Source organism: Corella eumyota, chromosome 5, assembly GCF_963082875.1.
Source record: "Corella eumyota chromosome 5, kaCorEumy4.1, whole genome shotgun sequence".
NCBI lineage: Eukaryota > Metazoa > Chordata > Ascidiacea > Phlebobranchia > Corellidae > Corella > Corella eumyota.
Window position 1 is genome coordinate 11,797,007 of NC_137494.1, and position 15,870 is coordinate 11,812,876.

The window sequence follows — 15,870 nt, forward strand, 5'->3', positions numbered from 1 at the left end:
TTTGTTAGCATATTTTTTATCTTCGGCATGGAAAGAACTCATAATTTAAACATGAGGTAACATTTACTAGCACCAACTGTTAGGACTCCTAGCCTAGACCTTAATTAAACAAAGATGTGTTATTTTAGAGTAACACTAAAAGGGGGTAGTAAAGGGAAGCACTAAAGTTGGGTGCTAAAGGAAAAGTATTTTACAGTCCTTTTTATAAGGCAGAAATGTTTAACGCTAAAAGGCATTAAGGACAGAAGAAAGCATTGACAATTTTCGCTGCTAACTAAAAATAACTATCCTTGAGCACCTTCTTCCCTCCTTCCTGTCTTTCCTACGCGCCCTCTTTTTAGTGGTGTCCGTTATTTCATAACAAAGATCTTTTTATGTATTTTTATTCAATATTTACAGCACTTCTAAACGCAAACAACCACAGCATACAGAAAATGTACATTTTATTTGGAAGGTGAAAACTTATTAGGCCAACATGATTATTTTACAAAGGCCCATCTAGTTCGTCTATAACAGCCTCGAAGCCTTGCCCGTGCACAATTTCGTCGGACTGGAACAGAATCAAAGTAGTTCCCAACGCATTTATAACGGTTGGAGAGCTGTGATAACCGCAAATTGCGGTAGGTGGTTCTTGTTCATTGTCAACTTGGTCTTTGAAGACTAAAATTCTGTCACGCGAACATGTGCTTCCTCCTTCCATATCAATACTACAGAAAAAAACACATTATTTTAAATGGGGTGCCAGACTTTTAACTAAAAACGGATTTTTTTATTAATTCCCTTTACACTAACTCTAACTTAAAAAAATGCCTTAAAATTTTTTTTGGTTTTGGACAAATGTCATTCGTTTAAAATTAGGGCTTTAAAAACTTTATTTACTTTTGAAATGTAATTTTGATTCTTCCACCGCTTGTAATTTTCCAAACACAATTCAAATTAGCAGAATAGAGGTCTGAAAAAGGTTAAAGCAATAAAAAAATTTGATTTTACCAAATATTTTAAGTCTTTTCAAATTTGTTTGATATAATTAAAACCAGCAGCGTGATGTAGTGGTCAGAACACTTTCCTACTATACACAAGGTCCTTGGTTCAATCTTCAGTGATCTCATGCTGTAGCGCCCTCAAGTAAGGCGTTGTAAACGGTACAAACTCCTGCTGAGCCAGCACTTAATCAGCAGCTTAATTATCGGGCAATTATAATCAATAATATCCCAAACTGCCACAGTCAACTCGAGACTGGGGTAAAATATGTTACTCTATGTTTAGGTTGCACATTCGACCTTCCCACATCAAGGATAAAGATATATACAAAAAAAATTACCTGGGTAGTTAGGTGTAGTAATGTGAGCAGAGCCAATTAATGTAATATTTCTACCGCATGTTATTTCAGGCAGTGTCCACGGATTGGCGGGCGGTGCAACAAATTGTGGCGTAGTAATTACCCCTTTAAAAAAAATAATTTTTCTTCCATAAAAAAGGGTAACTATAAGTATAATACAACAATGCTTGTAATGGTTAGCTAATTGTAAAAGACGCTAGCTAAAGTAAACAATGTACACCTAGCTCAAAAAACAATCGAAATGTTGATAAGCAAAAAATAACGCCACTTTCAGTTAGGGCCTGGGTAATTATATCACTGTATGCCTACAAAAACCAGCATAAGGCTAGTTATCAACCGGCAGCGTGGTGCAGTGTCAAGAACACTTGCTAAACCACGCATAGGGTCGTGGGTTCAATCCCCACTGCTCTCATGCTGTAGCGCCTTTGAGTAAGGCGCTATAAACGGTATTAACCCCTGCTGATCCAGCACTTAATCAGCAGCATAATTACTGGGCAATTATAATCTATAACATCCCAAACTGCCACAGGCAACTCGAGACTGGGTCGGAGTAACTGATGTTACTCTATGTTTAAGTCGTGCATTCGACTTTTCCGCATCGAGGATAAAGATATATACAAAAAAAAAAAAAAAACGATATTCCAAAATGGCAACGTGAACCTAAGACTAAGTTAGGGTAACAGATACTATTTCTACGTTAGGCTGTGACGTCGACCTTCTTATATCAAGAATAAAAAAAGATTAAAAAAATTAGGATACATAAGCAAAAAAGTCATAATACTTACTTATAGTCGATGGAGGTGTAGTCGTAGGTAAAGTTGTTGTTGAAGGAGGAGGTGTTGTTGTTGAAGGAGGTTGTGTTGTTGTTGTTGTAGTTCTTGCTTGAGTTGTTGTCATTGCTGTTGTAGTTGTTCTTCTTCGTCGGGAAGCTTAAACAAATTTAAAATTAAATGTAAAATTTAAATCAATTTTTTTATACATATTTTTATCCTCGATGTGGGAAGGTCGACTTCACGACCTAAACATAGAGTAACATCAGTTACCCCGACCCAGCCTCAAGTTGCCTTTGGTATTTTGGAATATTATATATTATAATTGCCCCAAAAAAGCTGCTAATTTAAGTGCTAACTTATCAGGAGTTTATATCGCCTTACTTAAGGGCACTACGGCATAAGAGTAGTGGGAATCGAACTCACGACCTCATGCAGTGTTCGGTTAAATACTACAGATTTTTGATTTAAAATATTATGTCGTAGTGGTTAAAACATTTAATATAAAAATTTACTTACTAAAATGTCGATGCTTCCTAGGTTTTTCTAAAAAAATGAAATAGGCTTACTGTTATTTAGTTAAACCCGAAAACTATTACAAATTCTTAAACTAAGAGTTAAACAGTAGGTTTAAAATTAAAAAATGCTAGCAATAATATTTAAATTATTGTTTGGCGGCGTGGTGTATTGTTCAGAACCCTTGGCTTCACTATATGGGGTCCTGGGTTCGATCCTCGCTACTCTTATGAAGTAGCGCACTGGAGTTACGCGTCATAAACGGTATAAACTCCTTTTGAGCCAACACTTAATTAGCAGCATAATTATTGGGCAATTATAATCTATAATATCCCCAACTGCCGAAGTCAACTCGAGACTGGGTCGGGGTAACTTATGTTTCTCTATGTTAAGGTCGAAAGTCACCTTCCCACATCGAGGATAAATTTATATAAATACTAAAAGGATAATTTGGTGGCACCATTTATAGCTTGACATGTTACAACTAAAATTCAGGTTTTAAACGTACGTGGCAATGGTGACTGGGATTGGGTTAAACCTAAAAAAAATTGGGTTTGTTAACCAGTAGTAAATTGTTAATTTAATTTGGTGGCACCCTTTATAATTTGGTGGCACCATTTATAGCTTGACATGTTAAAAATAAAAATAAGGTTTTAAACGTACTTGGCAATCGTGACTTGGATAAGGGTAAACCTAAAAAAAATTGGGTTTGTTAACCAGTAGTAAATTGTTAATTTTTTATTAACATAAATTAATGTGAACACAAAAGAGACAATTTAGTAAAACATTTTATTTCTTATATCTATGTCAATACTCACCTCTTATTAGTAAATTGTTATATTTTATTTTAAATAGGCTATAACGAAACGATACCATTTTATTAAAAAAATGTTCTATGGCTAAATTTATATTAACAACAAAGGAATAAATAAGTAAAACTATTTATTTTTTTATGTTACAACTTACTTGGCAAGAAGTATGATAAAGAACCTAAAAAAAATAGATTTATTAACAAACTGTTTTAGATATTTCAAAATAAAAAAAATTGTAATCAATATTTACTTGATGGAGTGAATTGGGCCAAATATTGATTACCCAATCTTCCATGACCCGATCTAGCACGGACCCCTAGAAGAGAATACATCCTTATCCCTTCTTCGTGGCGGGGCGTTATAGGAACAGGTTCACCTAGGACTTCTAACAGGTTGTTTGGTCTAGTTACAACCATTGAAGTTAAAGGTGTCACAAAATTAAATTTAAGAGATAATGTAACAATGTCCTGGTCTATTTCCCGTATAGCAGCCTGTGTTGAAAAAAAAATTAAAAAAATTTTTAAAAAATGAATAAAAAGGGAGATAGAAGAATTGGGGAAAAAGAGCCTTAATTTTTATATTTTTGGACCGTATATTGACCTAAATTAATTTTCGCTTTTTTATACTTATTTATACTTGATGAGGTAAGGTCGACTTCATAACCTAAACGTAGAGTAACATCAGTTACCCTGACCCAGTCTCGAGTTTCCTTAGCAGTTTAGGATATTATAAATTATGTTTGTCCGATAATTAGGCTGGTGATTATGTGCTGGCTTAGCAGGAGTTTATACTGTTTATAGCGCCTTACTTAAGGGCGCTACAGCCTGTGGGTAGTGGGGATTAAACCTGGGACCTCGTGTAGTGAAGCCAAGTGTTCTGCTTACTACGCCACGCTGCCGATATATTTTTCTATAATTTGTTATATTTTTTACAAGCCATTAACCTTGTCACTGGTCTTGTCCTTTTTCTTTAAAAGCTCTCTTATCGTCATATAAGCCCACAGTTTCTCCATGTCGAACAATTCATCGTTGCTCGTGTCTAGCTCCTGACCTTCTGCAACAAAATTGACCCCGCCATTGAGGGAATCCCCCGCTACCGATACCATCAAGGGTGCTAAAAACATTTAAAGACAATAATCAAGGCATGTTTTGATATATGTACCAATGGTAAAAAAAGCTTTATATAAATTGCGGCTCTCTTATATTCTTACCTGGGGATCTAGAATTGCGCATTTGGTTAATTTTTCCCACTACCACGATTTCAGAGCCGTCGAAAAAGTTGTCGAATCTAAAAATTAAAAAAAAAAATTTTTATTTTATTTTTTAAACTTATAACTACCGAACAAGCTTATGACAGTACAATATTCATGACCATTCACCAAAAACGCAATTTTACCGAAAAAAATACATTTTTTTTAACCCCAAAATTTTTGACTTAATTTTTAGTGAAGTGTTGTGTTAAAAATTATGGTTTTCGAGAATATGTCAGTTCGGCAAAAAGGTTTGCGTTACAGATTGTTTTTTGCTATTCTTATAAAAATAAATTACTTTGTCTCTGTCACTTTTGAGATTTCTTCCCCAGAGTATTTCATGATCACGTGAGCAAGCATCGGTGATGCAACTTCGTCGTAAAAACCCTTGAGTTGTAGTGCAGCGTCAGAGTCGTCGTATATTCGCCTAAAATTGTATTTTAAAAGCATGAAGTTACATTTGCAGCGTGGTGTAGTGGTCAGAACATTTCCTACACTACATAAGGTCCTGGGTTTGATCCCCAGTGTTCTCATTCTGTAGTGCCCTTAAGTAAGGCGCTATAAACGGTATGAACTTCTGCTGACCCAGCACCTAATCAGTAACTTAATTATCAGGCAATAATAAACAATACAGGGTACGAATTACCGTTTAAAAAACGAATCACTAAAAATGAGGTCGCATTTTTAGAGTCGTTAAGAATATTTTGCACGAAAAACGAGACATTTTTAATTCTTTTAAGGCTGTGTTATGCATTTAAAAAATTGCGCAACAACTGAACGATCTCGAGAGCGAAATTTACGCATTGCCAAAACATGGAAAGGTATTGTTATTAAATGTCCTATAGTCCCCTACGTTTACGCAGGAATATGATGATGTAATTAAATTAGTGTGAAACCGGTGTAAAATAGATCGTAAAAATATACACGAAGTTTTATTATTGCCTGAACCTTTTTTGGTCGATTCGCTTTTTCTAATATATTTGTAAAAAACGACTCGCTGATTTAAAAAAACGATTCGCTTTTAGCGAATAGCGACCCGTTATAACTGTTGTTACTCTATGTTAAGGTCGCGCATTCGACTTTTCCACATTGACAGTAAACTTTTATACAAATAAAAAGAAAAAAAAAATTAAAATTAAATTCTTTTATACCTTGATAACCCTTGGTTATGATTCGCAATATCACTAAGAAATTTGTGGTCGACGTTAGGTCCAAATCCCAAACAAAATATCGAATACTTCTTCCCAACTGCTTCTTGAATGTTCGATTTTATTTGGCTTAACCTAGTTACCCCTAAAAATTGGGTTAAAAAAGGTTAATAATTTTTTTAATTTTATATATATTTATTTATTTGTAAAATTAAAATGACGATTTTAGTGCCAAAGATTGGCATTGTTATCCTGATTCAGTATTAAGTTGCCTTTGCCAATTTGGAATATTATAGAATATTATTGCCACCTAATTAACTCAGCGGGAGTTTATACCGTTTATAGCACCTTACTTAAGGACGCTATACCGCGTGAGAGCAGTTTTTAAACCCAGGACCTCATGTAGTGAAGCCAAGTCTTTTGAAAACTACACTAGGCTGCCGGTAAATAAATTGCTGAATGATGAAACACCCTTTTTTCCTTACTTAGCAGAGTGTAATCGAGCTCTAAAAATTTGAGTTACCGTTTGTGGGCTGGCCATCCGTTAATAAGATTACCATTGAAGCTCTTTCGAAACTATTTGTATTATTTTGCTGGTTTCTTAAAAGAGAAATGCCGTCCAACATTCCTTGGTTCAAGTTGGTACCTATAACAAAATCAAAAATAAAAGACAATTTTGTTTAAGTGAACCTTTTTTTAACTCTTTTTTCCATATCCCCATTGGATTTTTTTTTGGATTTATCTTTATCCTCGATGTGGGAAAGTCGAATGCGCGACTTAAACATAGAGTAACATCAGTTACTCCGACCCAGTCTCGAGTTGCCTGTGGCAGTTTGGGATATTATAGAGATTATAATTCTCTGATAATTATGCTGCTGATTAAGTGCTGGCTCAGCAGGAGTTTATTCCGTTTATAGCGCCTTACTAAAGGACGCTACAGCATGAGATCAGTGGGGATTGAACCCACGACCTCATGGTGGTGTAGCAAGTGTTCTTACCTCTACACCACTTAGCAAACAGCAGACGAAGCGCATCTTTCAACACGCTTTGAAGCGATTATTGACTAATTAACGGATTGGGTATATCGGACTTACGGCGTTTTATTTTTAATTTACGTTTGTTAGAAGCTTAATTATTTATGGTTATATAAAATGAAGTACCTCCCCTTGCATTCATATAATGCACAAAGTTCTTGGCATTGTCTATGTTATCTTCGTTGACAGAAACCATTTCATTTCGCATCCACGTGTGGCTTTTCGAAGAAAACGTGACCAGATTAAACCTAAATATAAAAACTTGTTTAAAATTATTCAAAATACACTTTTAAAAAATTTGGGAGAAAGGAAAATGAAGGAACAGAAAATAAAGTGACGAAAATGGGGGAAAGAAAATTGAAGGGACAGAAAATATATCGACAAAAAATAAAGAAAAAGAAAATGATAAAACAAAAACTAAAGAAAATAAAGAAAAGTAAAATGAATGAATGAAAAATAAAGGAAAGCATAAAAAGAAAAGGTGGAAATCTTATATAATGAAAATGGTGTCACATTTTCTTAGTTTTCCATCCCTTTTATTTTCAGATTTCATTATTTTCATTTCTTTTATTTTTCATTCCCACAAATTTTGAACCCCTACTTTAAATAACCATTAATTAGGCATTATTACCTGTCACTTTCTTTTAAATCAGACAGAATAGTTGTCAGAGCAGTTTTCGTTTGAGCTATTTTCCGTCCAGCCATCGACCCGCTTACATCAATAACAAAAACGATATTTTTCGGGATAACAGGCAACGAGTCGGGGGCAAAAAAATGGACAAAGTAACCGTCCTTTACCAAAATCTCCCCGCCTAGATTTTCCCTTGTGACGTCATAAGTAACGGTGAACGTCCGCTCGCCTTTAAGCAACGCCTTCTGCTGCATAATAGTAGGCTCATAACTGTCAAAAAAATATTTAGATATTAAATAAAAAGAGTTTGTACTATTAATGTCACTTATTTAAAGGTCGCTTAGGCATATCAATAGGGGGAATCAAACCAATGACCTCATGTAGTAAAGCCAATTTTTTTACCTTTAAAAAATTAAAATTGGCTTTGTATTGCTTACCGTACATACGCTTGTGTTTTGGTCTGCCTTATATCTATATTACTGTGATCTAATAAAGCATCAAATGCACCCCGATTTTTTACGAGTTTACGTTCTGGCAGGGGAGGTACTGCATTAAATTTTATGATTTTGGAAGGCTCTGTAACCGTTACTTCGATCCTGTAGTCGTCCACTACCTAAAAAAGAATTAATGTAGTTTCATCAATTATTGCATCTAACTAGAGGGAGTTTTAAATAAAACTTACCTCAAGTATTGTTTTAGTTTGCTTAAAATTATCCAACAAGGAACCTAGTTGTCTTACCTGGCCAGGGTCGGCGTAGATAACGTTGTTGTATTCTCCAAGCTTTCTGGTCAGCAGCTCTTCATAGTTTAAAGTTACTGCGACATCACCCCCAGCCTCCACATTCACTGCTACATCAAACGTCTGCACTTCTCTTACTTTTGCTGTCACTAAACCAGCAGTTTCGCCCTTTAAAAACAATACCAATTCATAGAAAGAAAGGCTAAATGATAGCCTAAAGTAACTCTGATTTTATAACAAAAAAGGTAGGTTAAGTCCTAGTTTTGGCAATTTTAGTTTAGTTTGCTTGCTAGTTATTATGAAATAGGAATAGTTACTAATGTAAGTAAATAGGCCACTAGCTTAACAACATTTTAGCAGTTTTCACATTTAAATGTTTAATTATATGCTGCAACGAGTACAAAGCGTTCATAGTATATTGCTTTAAAATGCTAGTAACTAGTCCATTTGGGTAGATGTTATTTTAAAAATTGACATTTAAAATTAGCTTTAAAAATAATATTACCCTGGAGACGGCCGCTTGATATTGCCGCTTGGCTACCGCCTTTTCTTTGACAATTCCAACATAAACGATATCATCAATTTCCCTAAAAAAAAGGTATTGTTAAACGACTACTTTAAAATTAAAAAATTAGCCCGCTTTTTCTAGATTTAAGAAAAAATATATACTTTGTTAATTACAGTAAACATTTCTTTAAAACATGTAGCTACGGTGGCTTGCAGAAAAACAATAGCAGTTATGTTTTTGCTACAGTACCCAGAAATCTATGTGGTTAGGAAAAAATTGTAGACTGTTAAACATAACATTTAAATTTAAAGCCAATTTTTCTATTTTCTAATCTAAATCCTGTTTTTACACGTCATATGACTTAAGACAAGGGCTAATTGTTTTGTTAAATAATGGTTTAACTGTTTAAATCGACATGCGGTTTAGAACGCAGATTGCAGCAGTAGTAAATTACTTGGTTTGGCCTTTTAAAAGCAAATGGTTGAATTGCAAAGATAGTTTTAAATTTTATAATATAAATTACAATGTCTAAACAAGCAGTGAAATCCTATAACTGGTAATATTTTTGCGAACGCCATTCGATTTTTTTTCATGTAAACCAAAAATATGATTTTACGAAGACGCACCAATGTTACACTATTCTTCAAACCCACTAAAATTTGAAGCCTATTACCTTAAGATGACGTAAAAATATTTATATGTTTTTATTTTTATTGACTGATAACTCTTAGATCGAAGTGACTTTGGTTCGATTTAAACATGGGGCATCTTTCACCTTAGGCCAATGCTTTATCAAATGACCCAACACTGTCGGCATGCCAAAAAACTAAATAAATCATTTTCGAAAAAATACAAAACAAAAATATTTACATTGTAAAATTCGTGATGAAAGCTCTTTTGGGCAAACGAACGACAACGGTAGCTTCGCCTGCAGAAAATCCCGGATTTCTTAAAACACTTTCGACAACTGTTCGCCCATATCGTGACGTAATCTTTGACGTCACATGGAATGATTCGACGCTAATTTCTTCGTTAGATAAAACTGTTCGCTTAGATCGAATATTAGCTACATTTAAAGCCTAAAAAATAATAGAATAAAATAAGCGGTGAGTGGTTAAAGCATAATACAGAAGGTTGTGGGTTTGATACCCAGTAAACACTGTTGTTGATAGCAGAGTCCTGATATAGTATGAGTTTAATTTTTGTCACAATAAACATAGCGTAACATTTTGAACGACTCAGTCCCAAGTTGACTTTGGTAGGTTGGCCAATTATATCTTATAGTTTTGCCCAATATTTAATTTAACGATTGGATTTTTGCTAAACAGAAGTTTGTACTGGGGAACTTACATTGTAGGCTAAGGCCAGGGTAAGGGCAAATAAACAGAAGTTAAATTTTTTTTTGATTAAAAATTTTACGATTTTATTTTGAAAATAGTTAAATCATTTTAAAATCTTATTAAAAAAATTGTTAGGACTTACCGATCTGGATTTTTGAATAACAAAATCGAAATCTTGCAAAATGTTTCCAAAAACTAAAACTAAACTAGCCAACACAATCGACAATCGTAAAATATACGACATTTTAAAATTTATTAAAACTGCTAAAAAAATCAATGTATTGCTTTTTTATAAAATAATTTAAAATATATACCAGTTAATAAATCAGTAACTTCCTTTCTATTTTTTATTTTTGAATAACATTAAAATACAGGCTGCTGTATTATTTAAAAAAATACATTTTTAGTTCAAAAATAAACAACCTATTTTATTTAGCTACTTGTGCAATTCAAAAGAGGACTGCCTTTAACTTTTTAAGTGAACGCAGTACGTTATATAGGCTACCCTTTCTTGTTATGAATTTTGCGGCCGGCCTAACTTAATCGTTTGTAAAGGTTGTATGTAAAGAGAAAGATTTCTCTTTTAATAATAAAAAGGGACCGGTTATATTGACCTTAACGTAACGCGTGCACAATTAAAACTGATTTTTAACAAAACATGTTTTTCAGCAACTTGAGTTCTGGCTACCATCATTTATCATATGATTAGGCTATGAAAAACTGGCAAACAACCAAATTAAAAACCGGAACTGAATTTTGGAAATTTTTTATATTTTTAATATTTAAACATTTGTAGTTTTTAACTGTTTAAATTAAGGCAAAATTTTACAATAAATTTATTTTTCCTTTACATTATTAGTTCAAAAAGCAAATATGTTTACATTTTAAAAAAATTAATAGTGAACTATTGCAAAAAAACAACACTTATTTTAAAATTTAAAGAAAATTATAATTATTTCGATGTAAAGAATTACAGTAATACAAAAAATGGGCATAACCGCTATTGTTATATTAATTTTTGCTGAAAATTGTGTTTTTAATAAATTCAAAATTTGTTGTAACAAGATATTAGACCAACATTTTATTAATAAGAAGAACAGGAAATCTTAAATGAACCCGTGTATTTTAACTTTTTGGAATTACCCTTTGTTCAGGGGCGTACCCTAAATTTAACCTGAGGAGGAAAAAAGGAGAAAATTAATTTTTTAATAAAGTTATATTATGAATAAGTTAAAAATACAACTTATCGTTGATGTTTTAAGATTCTGAGTTTAAATTTACTAAACCATTACTTTCTATATATTACAAGTAACAGTTAAAGTACTTTTTCCCTATTAAAAAAACTTTAAATAATTCCTGTTAAAACTTGGTTATTTCCTAATCGAAATTCTAAAACCTAGACAGGAAATAATTCGAGTTGTTTTTTTCTGCATTAAGTTTAGTAATTGATTAATTCTAACGCCTGTGTAATATCCTGAGGCGGGAGCTCGAATTTCTAATCGGTATTGAGAATTACAACAAATCTGGCTATTTTCAAGTTTATTAACCTATCTGAATGCATTTACATCTGCTGCATTGAATGCATTACTGGTGTATTGTATTTTTCAGTAGATTTTTAGTCTACCTTACATTTCAAACAATGTAATATAAATGTTCTCTTTAAGGATGAATATAAATTAATATCAAACTATGGCGTCCGACTTCACTACTTAATAAGATTAAATTTGTACTTGTTTTAGATTGTGTCTTTAACAAAAGTATGGATTATTCTTTTTATTCGAAATGTCATGTTACCACTATTACCTCTTAGCGATAAATAAACAATAAAATTCCATATTTTATTGTAGTAAAATTGTTTTAATTGTATAACATTATTTGTTTACAAAAAGATCACAAGGCGTTAACATTTCGTAAAAAAGTGATGGATTTATTTATTTTAGATTTGAGGATAAATAAAAACGTTTTGATAAAAAGTTGCTAAAAATCTACTAAAAGTACTTACTAAAAAGTACTTACCGTTCTTACGCTTGGCGCACGTTTTAGCTTCTTTAAAAAAGAGTTTTTTATTGCAAAAAGTTAAAGTTAATTATCACCTAAACATGTCGTTGTTTAAATGTTTAAATGTGTGTAGGAACAAAGTGACCGTTTAGCTTATCATTTTTTTAAAACTAGTTTTATTTTACGCCCGTATATATCAGTCAGTTGTTATGAATATGTTATTTTTTGAAATGCCGAATAAACAACAATTTTTAAACAATAAAGGCCGGTAGCGCGATCTGGCGGTGTAGCGGCCAGGACACTTGGCTTCACTTAATGAGGTTTTGAGTTGATTTCCCCAAACTCTTATGTTGTTTGCCTTTAAACAAGGCGATATTATAAACGTTATAGACTTCTGCTGGGCCAGCACTCAACTCAGCGCTTTATCACTTAATCAACAGCTTATATTTGGCAGATTTGGGGACAATTATAATCTATAATATTTTATACTGCCGTAGTCAACTCAGGACTAGGTCGGGGTAACTAATGTTACTTTATGGTAAGGTCGTAAAGTCGACCTTCTGCACATTGAAGATGAATAAATATGAAAAAAAGAAACAAAAAATAATAATTCTGCTATTTTTGCATTTCAATACGCAATGGTAAACTAGAACCAACAGTCTTTCTGCCACTTTTAGCTGCCTAATGAAAACTTAACTTTAAATATTTATTTCTTTATTTATTTACAGGCTGTGTTTTAACAGCTATTTTTTAAGCATTAGATATTGTTATTTGCAACAACAAAATGTCTATCGGAGTTCCAATTAAAGTCCTTCATGAAGCAGAAGGTCATGTGATCACATGTGAAACTGCAACCGGTGAAGTGTATCGAGGAAAATTAATTGAAGCAGAAGATAATATGAACAGTCAGGTTCAAACAAATTTTCTTTGAAGTTTTTTACACATTTATTTTTATTAATAAACTTTGAAAACTATCTGAATTTGGTGACACGTCATAATATATATATATAACATTTTTGTACATACAAACATTTAATATTCTTATCATGCTTTAAAATTCATTTTTTTATTTTTCTTGTCGTAGTAATGTATATATATATATATATATATAATATTAATTTTATATTTTTGGATATCTTTTAATAATGCACTAAAACCTTAATACTGAGCATTGTACAGTGTTCAAAACTGTTGACTTTACTACATGAGATCCTGGGTTCGATCCCATATGCTGTCATGCTGTAGCGCCTTTGGTTAGGGCGCTTAAAACGCTATTTACTCCTGCTAAGCCAATACTTAATCACCAGCTTAATTATCAGGCAAATATATTATAAACTACCAAAGGCAACTTGAGACTGGGTTAGAAAGTAATGTTACTCTATGTTTAGGGCGTGAAGTCGACCTTTCCACATCAAGGATAAATATATAAATAAAAAAAAAATTACTTTAAATTTTTTAAAAATACAGTTAACTGATGTGACTGTTACATATCGTGATGGTCGAACTGCACAACTACAAAACATTTACGTTCGAGGAAGTCAAGTTAGGTTTATGATTTTACCTGATATGTTGAAAAACGCTCCGATGTTAAGACAAATGAAAGGAGGGACTGCGGGAAGAGGAAAAGCAGCTATTCTTAAAGCACAAGTAACATATTTTTTAGTTTTGTTCTGCGTTTTAGTTAACAATGTGGTAAGTTTGACTTTATGGCTTTACCATGAAGTTAAAATTTTTATCTCAGCCAAGTCTTGGGTTAACCTTCGAAGTTTGGTAAATAATATGCTGAATGGTTTTTGGCTAAGCAGGATTTTGTGCTGTCTATATTGCCTGAAAGCAGTGAGAATTGAACCCAGGACCTCACATTACCAACATTACAGATATGTAATACATACCAATTTTTTTTATTTTAGCCAGTATTAATATGTTAAAAACTTTTGTTTGACATCCTTTTAGGTCCGAGGACGTGGTAGGGGTGGTCCAATGAGAGGGGGTGATAGAGGAAGTTTTAGAGGAGGTTATGGAGATAGGGGAGGAGGAAGTGGGGGCGGAAACTGGGGTAGACACTAAAACAACATCGATTTGGTAAGCACTTTTTATTTTTTTACCCTTATTTATTCTCGTTGTGAAAAGTACAACTTAATGACTTAAACATAGAGTAACATCATTAACCCCAACTCAGTCTTGAGTTAACTCTGGCAGTTTGAAATATAATAGATTATAATTGCTTGAATATTAAACTGCTTATTACATATACATAAGGGTGCTAAAACATGAGGGCAGTGGGGATTGAATTCTGAACCCCACATGGTAAAGCCAAAGTGTTTTGACCACTACACCAAAGACCTTTTTTGTGGCGTTACAGCAAGGGGTCATTTGGTTTCATATCATAGCATTCTTGCCAAACCCAAAATTTGGCACCACAAATATTGGGTAATGCTAAATAATATTCAAATTGTCAAAGGAAACCTGAGACCGGGTTCGGGTAACACATGTTAATCTATATTAAGACCGAGAAATTGGCCTTCCCACAATATTAATAAATAAATACAAATATTATAAGGTTGCAAAGTTTCTCATAATTTTATCTATTCCATAGAGGCATCACATTTTCTTGAATTTTTGACGAAAATTTCTCAATTCATCTCTGATCCAATGCGTGTACTTTTATTTTACTTCCAAAAATATTTTTGCAAACCAAATATTTCAAATTTTGGTGGATTCTGCCTTTCAACGTTGTTGGATTATTTTTTTGTGGTCTTGGGAAATATTTTGAATAAAAATTCTTTTTAAATCGTGATACGGATTTTGAAACAATAAAAAAATTATTTTAATCAAATTTCTTTAACTGGAATAATTTGTTTTCTAACATTTATTCCAGTAAGTGCCTAAGCGTAACATAAAATTTGTTATTTTAACCCTATATTGTAAGTTGTCTTTTTTTTTGTATATATCTTTATCCTCAATGTGGGAAAGTCGAATGCGCGACTTAAACATAGAGTAACATCAGTTACTATGACCCAGTCTCGAGTTGCCTGTGGCAGTTTGGGATATTATAGATTATAATTGCCCGATAATTATGCTGCTAATTAAGTACTGGCTCAGCAGGAGTTCATACCGTTTATAGCGCTTTGTTCAAGGGCGCTACAGCATGAGATCAGTGGGGATTGAACCCACAACCCCATGTGTGAAGTAGAAAGTGTTCTTACCATGCTGCCGGTGTCTTAGTGAACTAAAATGTATAATCTTTAATTTTTGGGCCAACAGCAGTTGGGATTAAACCAGAGATCTTATGTTGTAAAATTTACTGAAGTATTTTAAACCCAAAAAGGTTCTTATTTTGAGTACTCTGCACCTCAAAAATTATTTAACCACGTGGTCAGGTGTCTTATTCTTTAAAAAACGGTAAGCTAAACAGGTAGGTAGTACTAGTATCTGCCTAGTTGAGCGTATGACTCTAAACTGCATATTTTTGCTACAAACAAACCCAAAAATCAACAGCATTTTTTTTGCTTTCACCCTCTATTAACTTATATTTTTGCCTGTACTCAATCTACAAATACGTAATGTATTACCCCTGCTTTATTTGATAATTGTAAAAACCGACTCCTATAATTATAAAGGGACTTTTTAAATTGATTCGGTCCTAAATTGCCTCTTTGCTTTAAAATATTAGGTATAAAATGCATTTGAAACTGTTTAGAGTATGATATCGACCTTAAGTGTCTAAACTTGATTTAATATAAAACAAAAAAGTTTTTAAAGAGTTTGGGTTTTAAATATTTAAAA

General features: G+C 32.9%; 2 protein-coding genes across 3 annotated transcripts; one reads left to right on the forward strand and one right to left on the reverse strand.

The window, feature by feature from the left end:
• Window positions 1-382: 382 nt before the first annotated feature.
• LOC145751899 (inter alpha-trypsin inhibitor, heavy chain 4-like) lies at window positions 383-10,346 on the reverse strand. Of its 2 annotated transcripts, XM_082568048.1 has the most exons (21): window positions 10,229-10,346; window positions 9,617-9,825; window positions 8,744-8,825; window positions 8,239-8,406; window positions 7,937-8,112; window positions 7,500-7,769; window positions 6,995-7,116; window positions 6,358-6,480; window positions 5,838-5,979; window positions 4,985-5,113; window positions 4,648-4,724; window positions 4,381-4,550; window positions 3,688-3,928; window positions 3,592-3,615; window positions 3,289-3,318; window positions 3,134-3,163; window positions 2,629-2,655; window positions 2,125-2,268; window positions 1,322-1,444; window positions 880-952; window positions 383-707 (listed from the first exon to the last, which is right to left on the reverse strand). In XM_082568048.1, the coding sequence occupies exons 1-21, from the start codon at window positions 10,328-10,330 to the stop codon at window positions 485-487; spliced, it is 2,685 nt and encodes an 894-aa protein (XP_082424174.1). In that variant the 5' UTR covers window positions 10,331-10,346; the 3' UTR covers window positions 383-484. The 2 variants fall into 2 exon arrangements, with proteins under 2 accessions (XP_082424174.1, XP_082424175.1); XM_082568049.1 differs by lacking the exon at window positions 3,134-3,163.
• Window positions 10,347-12,816: 2,470 nt separating this feature from the next.
• On the forward strand, window positions 12,817-14,926 carry LOC145752794 (small nuclear ribonucleoprotein Sm D3-like). Its single transcript, XM_082569133.1, has 4 exons — window positions 12,817-12,994; window positions 13,552-13,731; window positions 14,038-14,166; window positions 14,681-14,926. Exons 1-3 carry the CDS (start codon window positions 12,869-12,871, stop codon window positions 14,149-14,151), a joined length of 420 nt encoding a protein of 139 aa, XP_082425259.1. The 5' UTR covers window positions 12,817-12,868; the 3' UTR covers window positions 14,152-14,166; window positions 14,681-14,926.
• The last annotated feature ends 944 nt before the right edge of the window (window positions 14,927-15,870 follow it).